We start from the raw sequence: 21,798 nt of genomic DNA, 5'->3' as shown, positions 1-21,798 counted from the left end.
GTAAATCTGACGGTAATGAATAATTACGACTGGCAGTGAGGTTTCAGGGCTGTGCTGTGTGTCACTCGTATTCAGCTGAAATCAGATTTCTGTGAGCTTTTTATCGCGGTGGGGGGTTGTTCTCTCGTCTCCTGCAATCAGCGCTGAGTTTTGTACAGTGTACAGGAACAGTAAACACTTTGAGTGATGTCTTTTTAAAGATGAACTTTTGATGGAGGATCTACCAGGCATATTTGAAAAATCATAGGCTCTGTCTCAAATTATTGAGTTGTCTACCTAGATGGCATTTTTAGAAACGGGCACATTTTGGTTGAAAGCTGGTTTAGGGGATTTGTTTTTGTAAGAAACGAGTCTCACTCTTCCTCTTTACACCTGCAGATTGCCATTTAAACCTGGTATGAACGTTTAAATGCATCTCCTGTGATTTGGATGTCAAAGGTCTAAAATAGAAAAAATAAATATGCTGAAAGTCTACATGTCACCTTAAACTCATCAGTTGAGCAGAACGTTCATCATTATTTTAGTCATGTAACTGCACTTTGCCTGTGCTTCATGTGACTGAAATCTTCTAGACTGTATGGTTATTTTGAGCATGGAACCAGCTCAGAGTACTTTACAAATGCAATGTGGAAGTTGTTGACTTCTAGCTAAAGTGGTTTTAGTAATCCAAACACAAAATGCTTTGAGCCTCTTTATACTTGTATGTAGCACTGACCGCTTGTGATAGGATCAGCCAAAAAGGATGTTAATACCAGATGTAAACCACTATCTGAAAGCAATAAAAGGCTACTAACACATTAAACTGCTACTGCTGAGATGGGAGAAGCTCAGTAATTGCTTCATCTGGAAATACACAGGACTTTATTTACACAATGTGTGCTCGAGTCTAAATTACATATTGGCTTAATAACTGCTGTCTGCTGTTTGGTTTAGATTATCACTAGGTTTTAAGATTTTTTTTTTTTGTCTGTGATTAGTTTGTCTGGCACTGCAGTGGTTTTGCTTTTGTTTTGACAAATCCAGTACCAGCAAGAATGGTAATACTTTTTAGTTTTTTTGTACTAATAGGCCTAATAAGTTATGACCTCTAATGTCCTAACCCCATAGACGCAGCTTATTGATTTCTAATCCGACAACTGGACCATTTGCAAATGCCTAACTCAAAAACCGACATCAGATTGTTTTGTTTGTAGACCCAGTATACACACAAATGTTCCTCAATTTATCTTTGCATTTATCAGAATAGGATGTTTGCTCTCAGGCTGTATGGAAAAAGACTCCTAATTTCTACTGATTTGAAATTCAAAGCGTAATATTGTTTCTGCTCACACTGGCTTGTTTCTATGGAGTAATTGAGGTTGAATTGGTTAAGCCTCAGGCTAATTGTTAAAACGAATCGCTACATGAAATTCATCACAGAGAAGGTTTCCATACCTGTTACAAAATCCATCTCTCTAATTGACCTGATTTGGGGAGATAACGATCACAGCTCAGTCAAATGGAATTTTGGGAGAATAAAAGGTTGCGCTCAGTGGACACCAGTGTCATTTCAGAGAATAATTACCCCGTGAGAAGCACAGTGAATTGACGTATCTATATTTAAAATGTGCAACATATGCATTATAGACAAGGCAGAAAAATTACTCCTAAGATTCTATCCAGCAAGAAACTGTGTGTGTTTTATTTAGAAAGCCTCTGTGTCTGTAATGATACACTTATATGCTGCAGAGCCCTCAGGCAAACGTTCAAAACTACACTAGGAGTTTTGCTACAATCTAAAGCCTTTGGCTTGCTGAACATGGACAAGTAATTTCCTGCAAGAGCCCAATTTCGATCTGTTTATGTTTTTCCTCTTGACTACGTCTGCCTGTATGAGATTGTTTGAAACTCCTCTTTATAAGAGGCTGTATTAAGGCTGAGGCAAGACAGTGTGACATTGGAGCATGAAATAGTTTCTCTGATAATTCTTTCTGTCTGCACACCTTCAGCAGATTGAACACAAACTGAAATTAACAAGATGACAAGCCAAAGAGTTAATGGCTTTGTTCCAGTGTGACCTATCCATGCTCCAAGTTTTGATGGTGTTGATGATTTGTATGAAATGATGAACGAGTGTATTAGAGTATAAAGTATGAAAGAGTGTATTAAATTTAGGTCTGGATAACTGCATTCAAATATGACTTTGCTTTTCTAATCATCATTCTCTCTCTTTCTTTCTGTTTGTGCACAGATTGATCCTAAGGTCGCCTTTCCTCGACGCGCCCAACCCAAGGTCAGAATTTTATAACTTTTGCTTGACGCTGACAATCTTTTTTGCTTTTGCGTAAGCATTGTTCATATTTTTTTTTTTTTTTTTTGTGCAGACCTGTGCATCATAGTGTGGAATATCAATTATGTGGTCGGTCAGTGATGCGTGTGTCCATCTGAAGTGATTTTCAGGGATTTGTGGGTAGTGCTATTAGTTGTCAGTGTGTCCGTCTCTTTTGTGCTAATGCAGTTCTTCCTCTTTACTCTGTAAATTGGTCTGAAGCTCAAAGTGTCCGCCCAAGTGCCGTCCACTCTGGCAGGTTCTTTCTTTTTTGTCCCACAACAAACACCGATCGATAATGGATTTTTTTTCTTGGTTTTGAGTGCCTCAGATTAGTTTTTTCTGTGCTGAATGGCTCAGGTTTCAGACAGGTGGAAAGCGCTCCGAATGATCCAGGGCATGTCTTCAATGTCTGTTGGCATGCATTTCCAAAATTTCCAGACAGTTCTTTCCCCTACTTTATTTGCCAGTTTTGGCCTCTTAAACCTTTTCTTTTGCAACATCAAGAACAGCTCAGACGTTTCCCCCCTCCTCAGGTCCCTGGATTCCTGTTGAAACAAAGAAAATGCATTTCGCTCCAAGGCAGCCCTGTTATTTTTTTTTATTTTTTTGGACCCCCTAAACAATATGAACTCCCCTGCAGACGGCAGGTTATGAGAACTGAATTGTTAAGTTCAGGGAGGCATGGACCGGTTTCTCTCTCTTGTACCCTAGCATAATTTCTGCCGTGTCCTTTTTCTTATACCACAAAGATGGATAAAGAATAATGTGCTGTTGTTTTTTTTTGTAAGTAAACGTAAAGCTGAGTGCATAAGTGCAGAAAGAACTGTATTTATTTTAGTGTGAAGCAGAGAACACGGATTTTAAGGGATCTTAAGGCAATAGGATTAAGGCAGATCTATTGGCATTGCACTGGCTTTTTTTTGTACATGTAAAATTGATTTTAGACCGCAAGCAGCTAATCGTTCTTGTCACACATCTTGCCTGCACTCTGCCTGAACGGTAGTGCTCGTGTTTATTTCTCAGTGTGAGGTCCATGTCCGCTGGAGACCGAGACTTTTTTTAACATGATTGCAGCTCTCCTGTTGTTTATGGACCCTTTATAGTTGTCCTGTGTTATTGCAGTTTGAGAGGTTTGTATTTAGGTTAAGAGAAATGTTATCATCTACACTGTTTAGATTGAGAGTTTACAGATGGGTGTGGTGACGTTAATGAGACTTTTAAGCAATGGAATTCTGCTTTGGGGTTGTAATTCCCTTGCGATGTCATCAGTGATGTCATTTACACTTGCAGAGTTGTTCCTAGCTGTTGTGTTTTGAGAATGTCTGCGTAACATGGAAGATGGGCTGTTCTCTCTTCTCCTGCAGACATTAGTGTCTCAGAAATGAGCTTGTCTTTGGTAGCCAAAGTGACCGTTTTCTCCTGAGATTTTTTCCAGCCAACATTTGTTGCCGCCGTTTATGCCAACAGATTATGGCATGTCCCGACATGATTTTAATTGCCACTGGGACTGTGGCCTCTTGTGTCGTTAAAAGAGCTTTGAAAGCTTGTTATGGAAATGGAAGCTAGTCACGAATCTCTTCAGAAGAGGTGACCAGCGTGATTAACGTTTTCCTGTCTGCCTCATTAGCATGTGCGCACTGAGAACTGCCACTCAGCTTTAAGTTGTCCCTGATTACTATAACTCATGTGAGAGAGCCATTTTTAAGTCGTTTAATTTTATGGTCATTCCTGCCTTTAACAAGAATGAAATTGGTCCAGAAAAGTCCAGTGTTTCTTAATGGATACTAAACATTTTAATGTAGAGTTATGTTAGGTGTTTGCAAATTTTTTCTTTATATTTTCGCATAGTTGTGTGCTTGCTGCTTGAATTGAATGTTGTTGTAGGGTGAGTCTGGGTATTGCAGAATAGAGCATTTTGTATGTTCAGTTCAGATGTCTTGCTGTGTTTGTTTGATCTGATTTAGCATGCAGGTACAACTGAGCAGATACTTTTATTGTAGTTGACATGCAGTAGTACACATATTGAGATTCATATCAAAAGTCGTATAAAGATGTATAGTGATCTCGAGATATATTCTTCCTTTAAGTTTCATCGAGGTAGACCGGTTTAAGAACCGAAAACACAAAGCGCTGTACGAAACTTTGCAGGGACACAAATATAACAGTGTGCTAAGCGATGTCTGTGTCGGCGGAGCACATTTTCTTTGCAGCTGGCCTTATTGATATCAGACTGAGCTGCCAATTTTCACCTGAGCATGTGGAAATTCTTGTTTTTCTCAACATAACTATGTGAAACAAAATCAACCCGATATCCATATGCAGACTCGACTGTATACGTTCTGCACGATAATTGGCGCAGTGTGCTTTATTAGTGTTTTTTCCTGTTTTCTCTGCTTGAGCTTAAATGCCTTTTTTCTGTATGTTTTTTTTTGTTTAGACACATTGTTAATGTTTTCAACTAAAAGAAAACCTTAAGATATAATGTAAGCTTGTTGTGTATATTTCTTAATCATAAGCTTGTTCAGAAATGGTGACAAACTTATGAGAAACTAACGAGAAATAACGTCTTTCTTGTTAAAGGTATTGTAGGTAGAAATTTTATAAAAAACTTTTTTCCAAATTTGTTTAAACTTTCTATATATATCAATGCATAATTAAAATGTAAGTACTCTGATAAAAAGAGTATAAAAATCGAGTGACTCTAGACCGTTTAATCTGCACTAAACACAGCTCATTATTTCCATCCGGGACGAAACAAAGGATTGGCTTAGGCGACTGTCACTCTCTCGCAACCATGGCAACCACCCTTTTGCCACACAGGACCTGCCCACTTGCGCGTACCTGTTTGATTTGAGGAATTCAAGAGGCGCGGAACCTAGGAATAGCAAAACAATGGCAGAGAAAGACCAATCAAAATTCACATATGCAGTTCGCGAAGGCAAACCAGCCAAAAAAAGGAAGAGAGTAACGTTACTAGAAAAGGTAATGAACAAAAAGTCTTTGGATAAACAACGATTTATCTGTCCTCGAGCTGACGATGCGGTACTTGTCTCTGGAGAGTGATTATCAGAGAGTTCTCATCAAAATCAACAATGCTTTCATCATGGAAACTCTTACATGCAGAACACCATATATGTTATGAATGTTACACGAAATTCATCTTCATCACAGTGTAAATGATGGCAATGGAAAAACGTGTATCATCATGCAACCTGTTTTTAGCTTTGCCTTATAGATAACTGGCTCGTTAGCAAATCAATAAATATATATTTTAAACTTTACCGGTATCAATATGCTAGCTTGATAGTGAGTACAAAAATACATCTTATTTGTTTATCTTCATAATGATAAAGTTAGATTTTTTTATTACATGTGATTCTGACATGATGTCACTACATGCACTGCGCTCCTTCCTCTCCGCTCGTCTCAGGTAAATAATGCGTCTTCAGCTCAGCGGTCGGAGTCGCGAGTTCATGTGTTTTGGGGCGTGGCTTTGGAAGGAGTCCAGAAGGGAGGGGGTGGAGTGAATGGAAATAATGAGCTGTCTTTAAAACAGTCGTGAGAGGTCTACAGACACTCGATTTTTATACTTTCTTTTTCAGAGTACTTACATTTTAATTATGCATTGATATATACAGAAAGTTTAAACAAATTTGGAAAAGAGTTTTTTTTATAAAATTCCTGCCTACAATACCTTGAAACTCTATTTAAACAAACAAAATAAGAGTAACTGATACATCTTTGATACAAGTGACTGAAATGTATTTGTCATTGAATCATTCATTCAAACTGATTGAATATTTGCAACACAGAAATAACGATTGTGTGATTTGAAAACACTGTTTGTGAAGCTTTCATACTAATTCAAGATAACTGCTGGATCACTGCAGATTTGAATGTTCCGTTGTGATTTTCTCAAAGGTTTAATCATGGACTACTTGCACTGAGCTTTGTGACACTCTTCCGTTTTGAAATAGCACAACTCATTTATTTCCGGTTGTATATGTTCAATGTGCTGTAGTCACCTAGTTGACTAAATTTCAAAATCTGGACATTTTCAGAGACAGGAAGAGAGATATTCTGATGATTACTGTGTAAAGAATTTTCCAAACTCAACGGAACATGAAGTCTTAAATCCAACCCAAGCCGATATGAGAAAGCAGCGGCTGTTAAACATATGATTATTTCACCACCACAGGGTGTCAGTGACCGCGATGCTGAAGTGTGTGAGACCTGATGAATAAGATCAGTACTACGAACATTTGTTTATTTATGTAAATTAATATTTGAATCACTATTCTGTGTCATTTTTCATTGTCAGTAATTTTGCTGTATGTAATTGAATATTAAGCATTTTGGGCATAAACACTTAAAAGTAGTTGACTGTCATTCTCCTCTACCCTGTGTGCGTTACTGTTTAAGATTAATTAAATATGTAACATCGTTCAATTTGTTTTTGGCACATACCATGCATTCATTCATTTAAATATTGAAAAGACTGGAATAAGAGCAGTTGATAAGTAAATATATTTATAAGAAGAACATTTCAGCAGGTTCAAGAAAATTCATGTTTATGCAGAGAACATGATTCATTGTTTTAATTAATTGACAGCCATTAAACATTGTAATAATCTGTGGTTTCATGTATGTAGGTGTGCTGAACGCTGTTACCGGAAACTCCCGAGTTGAAATAAGTGGAAAGTGGAAGTAGTTAGTTATGCAAGCAGTCCATAGACGCATACAAATTGTTTGTCATTTAGGATTGAGATTGCGTGGGTGTTTGAATCGAGATCGCAATCTTTTAATGATTAATGATCGTACTGCTCTACATTTAGTTCACAGTTTGAATGTTCTTCTTGTCTTTATTTTTTTTCAAGAACTAAAGTATCTTTTTTTGCTTTCAGTATGATCATAAATATGATTATCACTCAAAATGATATTTAAACTCACATTAAACCCTTTTAACATTAAAGCACATAATCTACCTGAAATGATCATTGTCATACTTTGTATGTTCTTCTTCCAGCCACAGAAATAGAAACCGTTTTTAAATCGAATCCCGTCACTCTGTGTGTATGGATGTTGCGGCTGGTTAGGGCAAAAACATGAAGATGCATTTTTGTCGCGTGACGTGGGATTGCGTCTGGTTAGGACTTGCCAGGCGTAAGAAGTTGTTCATGAACTTTCCAGTCTTCCTGTTTTTTTCCCCCCCTTTATAACCAATAAAGTGCGCAGGAAATGACTGCTGACCTCTATTTTTTTCATCAATGTATTTACTCGCTCTCTCTCTTTGAGTCATTTTTTGGTTCGGTCTGTCACGGAACGGGACTCCTGCAGCTGCAGTTTTTGCGTGCATGATCTTACAGTTTTTCAAGTGAAACTCTCAGTTCTGTTTCCATCTAAATAAAAGTCAGAAAACACCCTGAAGTGTAAACTCAGCCCTCCAGCAGTGCTTGTGTCTGGCTCGTGTGGGTTTTAGTTAAGAAAAGAAATGCACTTTAAAAATGGCTCTGCAAAGCAGACAGGACGCCCATCGACTTTTTCACAGAAAACAAGAAACAATCCGATATCTGGCAAAGGCAGCCGGGGATCATCGAGAGAGAAAAGTCAATCAATCAGCGCTGAGTTGATGGGATCACGGTATTAGGACACCTCACTTCTCACCTCATGTCAAAAAAGATCGTAACGCCTGCAAACAGGTGATGGGGTGAGGGTGTAGTAGGTTCTAATGTGAAATGGCCTGTGGAAGAGTGATTGCAGATTGTTGATCGTATAGGAGAATATAAATTTAGTGGATGAGCGCAGTTGTAGCTGTGGCCTAGTGGTTAGCCTTCTGACACAAGGGACTGTGGTGCTTATGCATGTGGTGCGATACAGAATTTCCTGATCCCTTTACAGCTGTCCTTCCCTGCCCTCTCGTAAATATCTCTTTCAATAAAAGTGGCAAAAGGCCTGGTTTACCACCACAAAAAAAGAAAAAAGAAAAATTGGTATTTTTATTTTTAGGTTAACTGTAATGATGTTAAAGGCTTGGTGAAGGAGAAGGCGGGAACCGACAAAAGATCAATGTAAAATTTTAATGACCAATTAATCAAACGCAACAAAATAAACAAAACACTACAGCACCTAAAGGACGACTGCAGCATAAACTAAAACAAATCTATAACATAAAGTCCCAGGCCTGGGGCCTAATGCATTAATGTTGCGTACGCACAAAATTATGTGTGCATGCAATTTATGAAACGTAAACTAGGCGTGAATATGTGCGCACTAAAGACACTCTAGACCGTTCGTACGCACTCTTACTGGAGTGAGCAAGGTAAACAGAATAATTTACACACTGTTTTACATCGGATATACACATCTAAATTAAATATACTTTCCTCATTAATGTTGTTAAAGGGATAGTTCACCCTAAAATGAAAATTCTGTCATTAATTACTCGCCCTCATGTTGTTTTAAATCCACAAGACTTTCGTTCATCTTCGGAACACAAATGAAGATCTCTTTGATGAAATCTAAGAGCTTTCTGTCCCTCCATTGACAGCTACGCAACTACCACTTTGTCGCTTCAAAAAGTTTATAGAGATCGTAAAATGAATCCATTTGAATTGTATGGTTTAGTCCAAATTTTCTAAAGAGACTCGATCACTTTATATGATGAACGGATTTAATTTAGGCTTCCATTAAAAATAGAATCTGTTTCCATTCAAAATATATAAACATCCTAAAATATGTTTACTTTATAGGCAAAGTTGCATACATTTGATTTGCTTAATGCAATTAAAAATACTATTTGGCCAGTGGAAAAGATTGAAAATAACTATTCTCTGAAATGTATTTTATACAATTTTGATTTATTTATTCCAAAATAAGGCAAGGATACTGAATGATTTTTTGCAATGTAATGTGACGGCACATAGTCCGTATCTCATTTTTTCCTAATGTTTTGTACCGTTAAACATGGTATCACGTGTATGAGAATATGCAGTCAGATGACGAATAAAACTCCATAGTAAAGCTCCATATGGTTATTCCCGGGAGGAGCCGTGGTGGAGATGCATATACTCACAATCTTCCGCTGACTGGGTTTATAAAGGGAATTTTGCGCAGGTTCTGGCTAAATCTAGCTTTTGAAAGTTGAAAGGAAAGTTTTATACATGAGGCCCCTGGGCCTCTCTTGTCTTCCACTGTCGTCACTCCTCCTTTTATCCTTCTGAAGCTCCTTCTTGGGACTCGAGATCGGTGTGGAGCACAGGTGACGCTCATTAACACTCGTGCCATCGGCCTCACTCCGTTCCCACAGCTCTCATCCCCGCCCTGCTTGGCACAATCACTTTAAGATTTTATTTTGAAGCTCAGCAGACTGACAAGTCACTTTCTTCCTGTAGTGAATCTTTCACCTCGTTTATCCCATCTTCTGTTGTAGTTTGTGGGTGCACCTGTTATGGATTTCTGGTAACGTTTGGCTTAAGACGAGGTTCAGGGTCTCTACTGCTTAAAACTATTCCTACAGAGTACATGGTGTCTGCGGATCAGTCTGCCTGGACTCATTGTGCTGATGAATCAGGCCAGCACACAATCTGCAGTCGTGAAATTCTGCAGAAAGTTCAGCAGAATTCAAGGCTGACATTCACAAAGTCTCACGCATCCCCTGGCCTCAATTTCTATCTACTCAAGATACAGAATTTGCTGCCCATTTTAATCCCGCAATGTAAAACGGGATATTCAAGAAAAAAAAGAGCATTTTTAATGGGAGACAGACCTAAATGTCTAAATGAGTTTGCAAGCAATTATGGAGGACTCCGCACTTTTGATGAGACTTCTTGACATGGAGACATGGAAGCTGAAAGTCAGGTTCACCCTTAAAGTTGAAATGAAAATTAACTTAATCTCTAAATGCATCCATCCGTGAATTTTTACATCCATGCATATGTTTCTATTATTTTTTTTTTTTTTACTTCGTAATTTTAAAATATTGATATTCTGGTGATATGACAGACTTTTCTCTGGTCACATTTGCTGGACTTCTCCATTTAGTCTGCTTAAACCCCGTCCCTTTCTTTCAAGCAACTGCAAGTTTGCACTCAGATCTGCCTCCATCCAATTAACAACCGATGGATAGAAGTCCCCACCCTACATTTTTATTAATCCGTTCATCATTTTATTGAATAATTTTGAAATATTAGTTTTATTATTATTATTGAATAATTTATAATTTTATTTTTATTAATCATTTTTGATAATCCGTTGCACGTCACAATATGTTAGAAATATCTGTCGCTACTTGCATCGTAACTAAAAACATCTTGAAATATAATAATATTAATGCCGCTTTTTTAATTATTTGCTTTTGTCGTTGTGACCTTTTATTGTATGTAATTGCTGTTAACCATTGGCAAGATATAAACTTACTGTACAACAGTACCCTAAAACCATTTAAAGATGTCATCTGCAAAGTTTTATTTTTTTTCAGTTAAAGGTGTAACTTTGGTGACTTTCAACCTGCTTTGAATTGTTACAATGTGTTACCTGGGCTGAGAAATTCACGTTAATTTGTCAGTAAAAGTCTGCTGGATGATGCAAAATGCGCCATCCGGTAGATCAGACTTCAGTGTTTTTGCATCCCGCCCACGGACAGTCAGATCTACAGAAGACTATTAACAAAACAGTTATTGGTTTATTACTGAAAATTGTATCTTTCTATCATATGTCTACTCTTTAAACAGCATTATGGAAAAAATGGAACATTATGGCAACAGCATTCTTGCCTGTAGGTGCTTTGGGGGATTAGGTGTAAATGACAGAACGGCGTGACACCCTCCGTATTTACGATTCTTTGCGGCCTTATGTCACTGCCTACAATGTGTTGGATCCTTCACTGGAAACCAAAAGTAAATCACCCCCGCTAAAGGTTTACTCTTTGATTTCTTGCACCTGGGAATAAGACGTGTCGACAAGGTAATGACTGTTTACTAAGAAGTATTTCCTACTAAAGCAAGGCGGTATTTTACTCTGGTAAGCGTATCCATAGCAGACTGGTGGGAGTGTATATGTACATTCCTGAAATCAATTACTTCCAAAATTCCACATATATGTAGATTTGCTGTTTATCTGATTAGTAATGCATGTAGGAAGTTTTTCATACCTTATCAATATCATAAGATGCATACGTGAGACCGTACACTGTTGTTCTTTCTCTGTTAAAATGTACATTCTGCTCTAATAAGATGCTACAGTTTTGTGTCGCTGCTGCACCAGGACGATAAAGGCCGTTCAGATGAAAACAGGTGTGCAATGAATCTAGACGAGATAAAAGTGAAGGACAGTTGACTTTTCACTCTCATTCAGGCATGTAATAATACTACAGTGCTGTCCCACTCTGAACTGGTTTGAGTTATAGTTGTCATCATGCCAGACAAACATTTGCATGCAATGTAAAATCAGCAATCCAGAGAGACAGAGATGATTTGCCTGTATGGTTACAGGGTTACTGTATGGTTACACTCATTTCTCTTTCTTTCTCTCTCTCTGTCTCTCGTTTTTATTTCAGTAGTCATCTCCTCTGCTGTGATCTTGCTGTGGGCCTTTTCATCTGGTGTGTGTGTCAGTGTATTGTGCTATTTTTGTAATGTAATTTGGAGCTGTCTGAACGTGACTCATGATGTACATGACTCTTGTCTGTCTTTCTCATTGTGAAGTGTTTGTATTTGAATTGGCTCTTCTGATTCAGTCATCTTAAAAGGGATAGTTCACCCCAAAATAAATTGCCATCATTTACTCCCCCTGATGTTGTTCCAAACCTGTGATTTTCTTACTTCTGCAGAACACAAAAGAAGATATTTTGAAAATTGTTGGTTACCAAAGAGATTTGGTAACCATTGACTTGCATTGGATGCACAAAAAACATTTCTCAGAATATCTTGTTTTATGTTCTGCTGAAGAAAGTAAGTCATGTTGGGAATAACATGAGGGTGGGTAAATAACAAAATGTACAATTTTGGGTGAACTATCACTTTAAGGCTATGCTGGCACAGGAACTACAACTACTGTTCGATGGTCCCCTCAGACTGGACACATGACACTTTTCAGAAGTCATTGTGCTCTAAGAGGTGGTATTGTGCAGAGAACCAGTCTAAGGATTTAATATCTCTGGGAAAGACTGTGGCTTGTGGTTTGAGATGTTTGAGAAACCCCAGTATGCCCCCAACACCACATGGAAAGAGGAAGCGCCTCCAAACAGAGTTTTAGAGCAATTACACCCCGATCAATAGAGAGAGAGCAGCAATAACAGGACATTTCCACAACAGCAGGAGGGCACACAGAGAGAGGCTGATATCCGGCTGCTGGATTTGGGTTTATTAGATGGAGACGGGGGTTTAAGCCAAGATTTTGTCCAGTACACAGCTGCTCGATCAGCCCAGATCAAGGTGATGGACCATGGGACTGAACAAACATATCTATCTCTCTCTCTCTCTCTCTCTCTCTCTCTCTCTCTCTCTCTCTCTCTCTCTCTCTCTCTCTCTCTCTCTCTCCTCTCTCTCTCTCTCTCTCTCTCTCTCTCTCTCTCTCTCTCTCTCTCTCTCTCTCTCTCTCTCTCTCTCTCTCTCTCTCTCTCTCTCTCTCTCTCTCTCCTTCCTTTTGTTCTGTGCTCACTGTAGACTTCTTTATTTTCTGAGGACATTTTTGTTGTTCAGAGGCTTTTATTTGTGCTATGAGAGACAGGAATACATTGCAGGCTGCTCTGGGCAGAGCCACAGGGTGATTGTCTTTGACAAGTCCCCTGTCAAATCAAAAGAAAGTCATTGCTGTGTTGCTATATCTTATCGCAGCTCTCAAATTCATGGAGGCCAAAACATGGTTTTGTTTTGTGCCACTTTTGTTTGAGTGAATGATGCTGCATTTCTGAAATAATCTGTTCTTTCTGCTTTCACATGAAGGACAGGCGTTTCTTAATCATAACTAAGGCCCTATCACACCAAGTCTGTGTAGCTATCAAGTGACCAAAAAACTTAAATGGATGAGCTTCGAGGTGTTTTGTCAATCACTGAATTTCTGATGTGTTAAAGGGGTCATATAATGCCATTTTTGTACAAGCTAGTATGATTCATTAGGGTCTAAATTAAAAGTTTGTAATATACTTTAATTAAAAATTCTCATTAGTATGGTAAGAAAACACTTATTTTACCTGGTCAAAAACAGCTCTGTTTTCAGCACGCCGTTTGAGTGTATATGACTTTAAATGATAATGAGCTTCGCTCACTCCGCCCCTCTGTTCTGTGCGTACACCGTTTGTAACACAATAACCATAACGCGTTGTTCATTATAAACGGGGATTATGAATTATATTGAGAACGTCGTACATAGAAAACATGCCGTAATGTACCCTGAGTGTAAACCTTAGACGCATTTATTGTGAAGCGTGCAAACGATTTGCAAAGATTAATATAAATATTAATATAAAGGTTAATAAAACGTTACACTCACTTCAGTTCTTCTGGAGGTGCAGCAGGAACACGAATAGTTGGTACCGATCCTTTATTCAGGAGCAGCTTCTTAGCAAAACCAGCTTTATACTGACCCTCCTTATAAAGCAGTCTGGTGAGAAATGATTCGCGCAAACATGAAAGCATTGACGTTGCTCGTGGGGAATATTCCCTTCGAAAACAAAACTCAGCCACTGCGTCTTCAGCGGTTTGGATTTAGGAACATTAAAATGACTGTGTTCGTTATTACACCCAAGAACAGAACACCACAATCGCTTAGACGCCATTCTGCTCATAGACAGTGCTCCAGCATATCAACAATGACCGCGCCGGCTTGATTTGAGACGGGAAAACATATAAGGAGATTTTAAAAAAAAACACTGGATGGATTTTTATCATTATATGATGGTTGTGTACAGGCACTGCCAACACACATTTCAGTACAATAAACTTGTAAAAGTGCATGTATCATTATATGACCCCTTTAAGGTGCAGTCACATTCACTGTATGTGAATTTTCATGGACAAAATCAAGTCCTTTTGGTAGGATTCTACACAATTGGGAATTTTGCTTGAGCCCAAAGGATTTTCCCATGCATATTCGAATGATAAAGCTGCTTGGTTTATGATTAACTTCTGTGTGAGCCTGTGTAAACCTTTTAAATTACCTGTTTAAACTATTTATACGTTATTCAGTAAACGTGCACTAAGAAGTCATGTCCATGTTTTCAGGCTACAACTGAAACTTTCTTGTTCTCTCCTGTTCCGTACCTGCTGTTAAAATCTCTTGCTCTCCTCAAACAGAAGACAAGGTTCAGTTTTCCTGTCTTGCAGGAGTGCTGCCTTAATTAAATCAGTTGGTCTAACGGATTAATTAGTCTGGCTGGACGTTTGCTCATTCTGTCCTGGGAGGATTGGAGAACTATGGCTGAATGATCGATGTGGAATCAGGTCGCCTCTAGGCCTCTGTAAACTCTCTGCCCTCTGATTCGCTCATACTTTCTCTCTGTTTAACAGGTTTAAGCTGCAAATCAATGCAAATCTCTGAGTCTGAACTGTCATTTTTTTATGCTTTCTGCCATTGTAGCTAGAGTAGATGCATTCAGGGTTTCAATTGAGATTTAACCAGTACACCATGCCAATGTTCCTTGCTTAAAGTGTAGGCAGCTTCACTGTCTATGTGCACATTCTAGTTTTGTCTAGTCACACCATTTGCATATAGCGTAGAGACACTTGAGGTTGGGCATTACAGTGATTTTTATGATGGATAATAGCTTAAAAACATACAAGGATCTTTTTCTTAGCACAGTACAATATAGATAAAAAACATTAATGCTTTAGCATGTTAACCTTTTATATAAATAAAAGAACACTGTGGGTGTGAGGACTCACTGTGGACTGCAGCTGTGAACCTCAGGTGAACAAATCTTCTGAATGAGTTACCAACAGTTCCTCTCCCTATGCGCAGAGAGAGAGATGAGGAGTTTCATGGAGAGAGACAGTAAGACAAAAAGAGCCAAGCCGAGGAGGACTGTGTTCCAGCAATGAGGAGATCTGCCGATCAGAGGGTTTATTTAGTCACAGGAAACGGCTGTGTCCTCAGGTACATGTATTCTTGGGTTACACACCTACAGATGGTCCTGTGTCTTACTGTATGAGTTTGGCTGGCAGAACAGGGATTCATGTGTTCTTGAATGCACTGAGGTTGATCTATAGTTCATGGTATGTGCACAGGAATAAACATGCTGTCGGAAAAGACAAGCGTCAGCTGCACAGCTAGGATGGAGTTAACTATTGCTTTTCCCTCCCTGTCGTCTCACAGAGCCAGAGTTTGGTCTAGCAGCATGGTTTAGTTCATATTGCTGCTTATTCTGGCCAAGAACTGCCCACTTAGACAGGAGAAGTCTGTTTAGCTGGCATTTAACAGGTTTTTTTTTTTATTACACTTTACACTTGTTTTTATATGAGCAACTAATTCCCTAAAAATACTGGACTTTATTATTCCGGTTTCATTTTTTTTAGTTTGACTTCTTTGCAACGTTGTGTGAAGGTTAAATTACACAAATGAAAAAAATTATTTTCCTAAATGAATGTCAGGCAGAGGCACTTTATTACAATTTAAAATAACTTTTCTATTTTAATGTATTTTAAAATGTACTCGTCTTCAGTGTCACATGATCCTTCAGATATCATTCTACTATGCCAATTTGGTGCTCAAGTTTTTTTTTTTATAATTATCAATGTTGAATTCAGTTAAACTGCTTAATTTGTGGAAGCTGTGATACATTCTATAATAATGCATCCTTGCTGAATGAAATGATTCCATATATACATGTATGCTCGTATGGGTGTGTGTGTGTGTATATAATATAAGGCTGCATGTGTATGAGTTTGTGTTGAGTTTTTAGTGAGGTGGAGACTTATAATCAGGACACATATACGCAATCTCTTTGTAGGAAGTGTTTTTGATTTGTAGATAGATGATGTGTAACAGTGGAAACAATAGCATTTTAAAAGAGCAATAAAACCCGAACGGGGAGATCTCTGATTCATGTGTGCGCATGAGCTGTTTGTTTGCTACTGTTCAGGACGGATGTGAGGGGATCTATTGATTCTGCTGCCCAGTTCAGCGATAGTCATGTTCAGGCCTGTGTGTGTTTTGAATTGATTCTGGATGCCATCGCTGTTTGTTTTATGTGCTCTGTGTAAATGTGTTTGTGTGTTTCTGCTGTCTATGTATTGTCTTTGCTGGCTGCATCATTTTTGCATTTTTTTTGTCTCTCTCTGTATGTCTCTCTAGGAGTCAGAGACAAAGCTTTATTAGCCTAATTAAAATACACAATATTGACAAAGAGTTTAAAGGGTTAGTTCACCCAAAAATGAAAATTCTGTCAGTATTTACTCACCCTCATGTTGTTCCAACCCCGTAAGACCTTCATTCATCTTCGGAACACGAATTAAGATATTTTTGATGAAATCTGAGAGCTGGATCACTCCTCCTTTCTAGTCCATAGGCTTCTTCAGGGATTGAACTTGCCGGCCTCGAAAAGTTATTAAAGACATCGTTAAAATAGTCCAAGTGACTACAGTCGCTCAATCTTAAGTTTATCAAGCGACGAGAACACTTTTTGTGCGTAAAACCCCCCAAAAATAACGACTTTATTTCAACTATTCATTTCCTTCTCTGTGGGCCTCGAGTCAGTTCACTAGTGTAACAGCGTAAGCTTCTGTTGTTGTACGTCACACGCATCACCCACATGACCAGCGTCGGCGAATAGTGAGCCTACGTGTGACGTAGCTCTACGGAATCGCACTACGTTAACTGACTAGAGGCCCAAAGAGAAGGAAATGAATAGTTGAAATAAAGTCGTTATTTTTGTTTGTTTTTGCGCACAAAAATTATTCTCGTCGCTTGATAAACTTAAGATTGAGCCACTGTAGTCACTTGGACTATTTTAACGATGTCTTTAATAACTTTTCGAGGCCGGCAAGTTCAATCCCTGAAGAAGTGATCCAGCTCTCAGATTTCATCAAAAATATCTTAATTCGTTTTCCGAAGATGAACGAAGGTCTTACGGGGTTGGAACAACATGAGGGTGAGTAAATACTGACAGAATTTTCATTTTTGGGTGAACTAACCCTTTAACATATTCATAATGCAGAAATGGACTATAGATTTTGTTTTACTAAATTTGATGGTTGCTAGCAAAAGATAGGCATTTCTATTATTTTCTACAGTTCAGTGAAGGACATTATCTGGCATTTCTTAGTGCAAACATATCCGCTGCACAAAAGAGAAGCAAACTGCATAAGAGATTGAAACTGATTCCCATAGAGTCACATAGACTCTTCAGTTTCAGGCATGATCCATATATGAAATGGCGATGTAGTTGTTAAGCATTGTGCAGTGAAGTAAATAGAAAGGGATAAGGTAAAAAAAAAAAGGATGTTAACTATGGCTTAAAGTAACGTCTCTCTCTCTTTCTGATAAATAGTGCTGATGCTGATATCAGGCTGCTGTGGATGGTGTTATTACAGCAGGTCTCTTTTTCTTTAATCTGGTGTGAAACTTTGCAGGTGCTGAGACGTCACAATAGGTTAAGCCTGCGTTCCGCTTTCTGTGACTCACACATGTACGATTCTGTTTCTGTGCTCATTGAAAAACAGGACAGTTTTGTTAGTAGTTGAGTCTACATCTGCACTTGTCAGCTATGTGTTTGTGGTGAGGCATCTGCACAAGTAATTACACCAGTACAACGTCAAATATACTGGAGAGAGAGACTGCCTCATCTCCAGCTTTCTGTGTCTTCCACAGCTAAAACTCTTGAGATATAAGCACTTTTTAAACAAGCGCTGCAGTAAACAGGATGAAGTGTGTGTGTGTGTATATGAGAGTCTGTTGTTTCAGTGTTTAAATGTCACTTTTTGTTTCTCATTTTGAGACTCATTTCTGTCCATTTTCATGGTTAATTTTGATAATTTGTTTTTCGTCTCTGTTGGAAGGCAGAATCAGCCGTTGTGTTGTGCCTCCTCCTGTGTGATTGAGTTTTCACTCTGTCTATTTTTTCTCTCTTTTGTCTGTCTCTTTCTTTAGGGTGTCAGTCTCACTGCTGTTGTCACTGTCTGTCTCTGCCTGTCAGTCCAACCTCCAGCTCCACACTCGTTCATATCTCTCTTTCTCTCTCTGTCTGTCTCTCAGGGGTTAATCATGGTGGAGATGCCACCACCATCCAAAGAGACTCTGATAAGCTCTTGTGGAAATATAAATTATAAATGCTTCCACTGTCATTGCCTGTCTCTCAGATTTAAAACGTTCCTTCCTTTTTCTTACTCTCTGGCTATGTTCCGAATTGCATACTACTTTACTTTATTACTCTGCTATTTTTCTATGTACTGTGCATTGTGTAAATTAGATGTCTACTGCACATTTTGCAAATGCAGTATACTGTATACTACCATTCAAAAGTAAAAAAAAATAGTTACACTTTATTTAAAGGTGATGTAGTTACATTTTACTACTTACTCAAATAAATACGGAGTAATATTAATCAGCTACATTACATGTTCTTACTGTAGAGTTACGGTTAGGGTTTTGTTAAAGGGGTCATATAATGGTACATGTACTTTTACAAGTTGATTGTACTGAAATGTGTGTTGGCAGTGCCTGTACACAACCATCATATAATGATAAAAATCCATCCAGTGTTTTTGTTTTAATCTCCTTATATGTTTTCCCCTGCCTCAAATCAAGCCGTTCGACCGTGTGACTTCACACGGTCGGACGCCCCTCCCGCGATTGTTGATTGACAGCAGCGATTCAACACAGACCCGCCCTCGCTCGTCCTGTCAATCATAGTCCGCGCGGACCGGCGCACTCATTGTTGATATGCTGGAGCACTGTCTATGAGCAGAATGGCGTCTAAGCGATTGTGGTGTTCTGTTCTTGGGTGTAATAACGAACACAGTCATTTTAATGTTCCTAAATCCGAACCGCTGAAGACGCAGTGGCTGTGTTTTTTTTCGAAGGGAATATTCCCCACGAGCAACGTCAATGCTCTCATGTTTGCGCGAATCATTTCTCAGTGGACTGCTTTATAAAGGAGGGTCAGTATATAGCTGGTTTTGCTAAGAAGCTGCACCTGAATAAAGGATCGAAACCTATTCGTGTTCCTGCTGAACCTTCAGAAGAACTAAAGTGAGTGTAACGTTTTATTAATCTTTATATTAATCTTTATATTAATCTTTGCAAATCGCTAGCTGCACGCTTCACGATGAATGCGTCTAAGGTTTACACTCAGGGTACAATACAGCATGTTTTCTATGTACAACGTTCTCAATATAATTCATAATTAGGGATGCACGATGATATCGGGACAACATCGGTATCGGCCGATAAAAGCTTAAAATGACCATCATCGGCATCGGCCGATATGAATATTTCTGCCGATGAGTCTTGCCGATAGGGTGGCGTGTTTCCTATGCACACGTGACGCGAACGAAGCATGAGCGCCAGCAACTTAATCTTCCAACTAGGGGTGTGCGTCTCACGCGGTTTTTGATCGTGGACGATTAAAATGTCTCCACGATCTGCTTTTGAAGAAAAATCATAGTATCGTGCATTCTATCAGTTCAATTCTGGCGCCTTCATCTCAACATACTGTACAACGCGACGTACATTCACATCACATCACATGTAAACGCAGAGGTAGAGTTACACTCACGGGACACTGCAATTCACAAAAGTTCATTGTTTGCATGTGCGTCAAAGTCTTGCTAGTTAAACATGTCATTCACGTGCTGATGCGCTGTTCTAACATGCGCTTTTCTGAGCGCGTTACACCCGACGCTCACAGGAACTAAAAGCCTGTCACAGAGTCTGCATACTGGACTAAGTTATCTTTCGAGTCTTATTGCGCTGATACTGTCAAATACACACAAGGTTTACATAAACAAAGTTGGTTTTGTCTAAAGTGAAAGCAAACAGAGAAAATCTGCTTGTCAAATGCGTGTATATTAGACGCGTCGCGTTACTCGCGTGCAGTTCTTAAAGAGACAGTAATAATATTCTGCCGCTTGTCTTTAAAGAGATACTGCACCCAGAAATAAAAATTCTGTCTATCTAATGTTGTTTCAAACCTGGATTCATTTCTTTCTTGTGCTTAAATATACTATGGAAGTCACTGAAGTACAGCAACTGTTTGGTTAGCCACATTCTTCCAAATAACTTTTATAATTTCAACAGAAGAAAGAAACTTGAGAGAGTAAATGATGACAATTTAAATTTTTGGGAGAACTATCCCGTTAATGTAAATAAAACAACAAAACACAGAGGAAATCACTCACTGCTCTTGACTGAGAATATTAATAGAAGCTTTAATAAGCTTTTTTTGCACTTAAAAAAAACAACAAATATATCGGTATCGGTATCGGCATCGGACAAAATTAGTTTGAAAATATCGGCATATCGAATATCGGCCAAAATCCTATATCGTGCATCCCTATTCATAATCCCACGTTTATAATGAACAGCGTGTTATGGTTATTGTGTTATTGTGTTACAAACGGTGTATGCGCAGAACAGAGAGGCGGAGTGAGCGAAGCTCATTATCAGTTAAAGTCATATGCACTGAAACGGCGTGCTGAAAACAGAGCTGTTTTTGACCAGGTAAAATAAGTGTTTTCTTACAATACTAATGAGAATTTTTAATTAAAGTATATTACAAACTTTTAATTTAGACCCTAAAGAATCATATTAGCTTGTACGAAAATGGCATTATATGAACCCTTTAAGGGTTAGTTACTTGTAATTATGCATCATTTGCTGTTATTACTATAGTAAGTACGTACATGTAGTAACTAGGGCTGCACCGAATGAATTTTTTTCCCCAATACCGATAATTCTTTATATATGAAAGCCGATAACCGATATACTTTGATAATAATAAAAGGATATTTCTTGAGCAGCAAATCATCATAGTTTTCAGTCATGTGACTAGTGCAGAGACCTGGAGGGCAAAACATCCATAGAACTGCAGAACAGGCCTGTCATTTTTCCATCTGTTTGTGCCATAATCTACTAAAACAGTGAGATCAAAAGATCAAGTTCAGTATACACCTTATTGATAATGCATACTACTGTATGAGAGCAGAAGAGCTCAGAATATGAATGCAACATGCTAAGTGGTTAAGCTTTTTTCTTTATAATGGTTTTCTATGGAAAAACGCTTAGACAAACTTTTTTTTGCATTTCTTTTCTGGGTTCATTTGCTTGCATGTACGTGGTATGCATCATTAATAAGGTGTATTTTGAATTTAGTCTTTTAATATTACTGGCTTACTACATTAGTACTTGGTACAAACCTGTTATAAATGACTGGCGTGCAATGGAGAATAGCCTTGTTTTACCCTCCAGGTGTGTGTTCCTATAAAGGTGTGATGTCACATGAAACATGAATTAGAACGATTTCTGAAGGATCATGTGACACTGAAGACTGGAGTAAT

The 21,798-nt window shown here is 38.5% G+C and overlaps 1 protein-coding gene across 2 annotated transcripts in view; it reads left to right on the top strand.

Moving 5' to 3' along the window:
• The window catches only part of msi2a (musashi RNA-binding protein 2a), a 173,634-nt gene that overhangs the window by 6,461 nt on the left and 145,375 nt on the right, over positions 1 to 21,798 (top strand). For both annotated transcript variants that reach the window (XM_056271315.1, XM_056271316.1), the window contains exon 5: positions 2,231 to 2,272. In XM_056271315.1, coding sequence (XP_056127290.1) covers positions 2,231 to 2,272 — 42 coding nt within the window. The remainder of the gene's footprint in view (positions 1 to 2,230; positions 2,273 to 21,798) is intronic.

Source organism: Rhinichthys klamathensis, unplaced genomic scaffold (genome assembly GCF_029890125.1).
Source record: "Rhinichthys klamathensis goyatoka isolate OS25496 unplaced genomic scaffold, OSU_Roscu_1.1 h1tg000314l_1, whole genome shotgun sequence".
Lineage (NCBI taxonomy): Eukaryota > Metazoa > Chordata > Actinopteri > Cypriniformes > Leuciscidae > Rhinichthys > Rhinichthys klamathensis.
The sequence above is the reverse complement of the archived record's forward strand: the minus strand, read 5'-3'. Positions and strand labels throughout refer to the sequence as shown.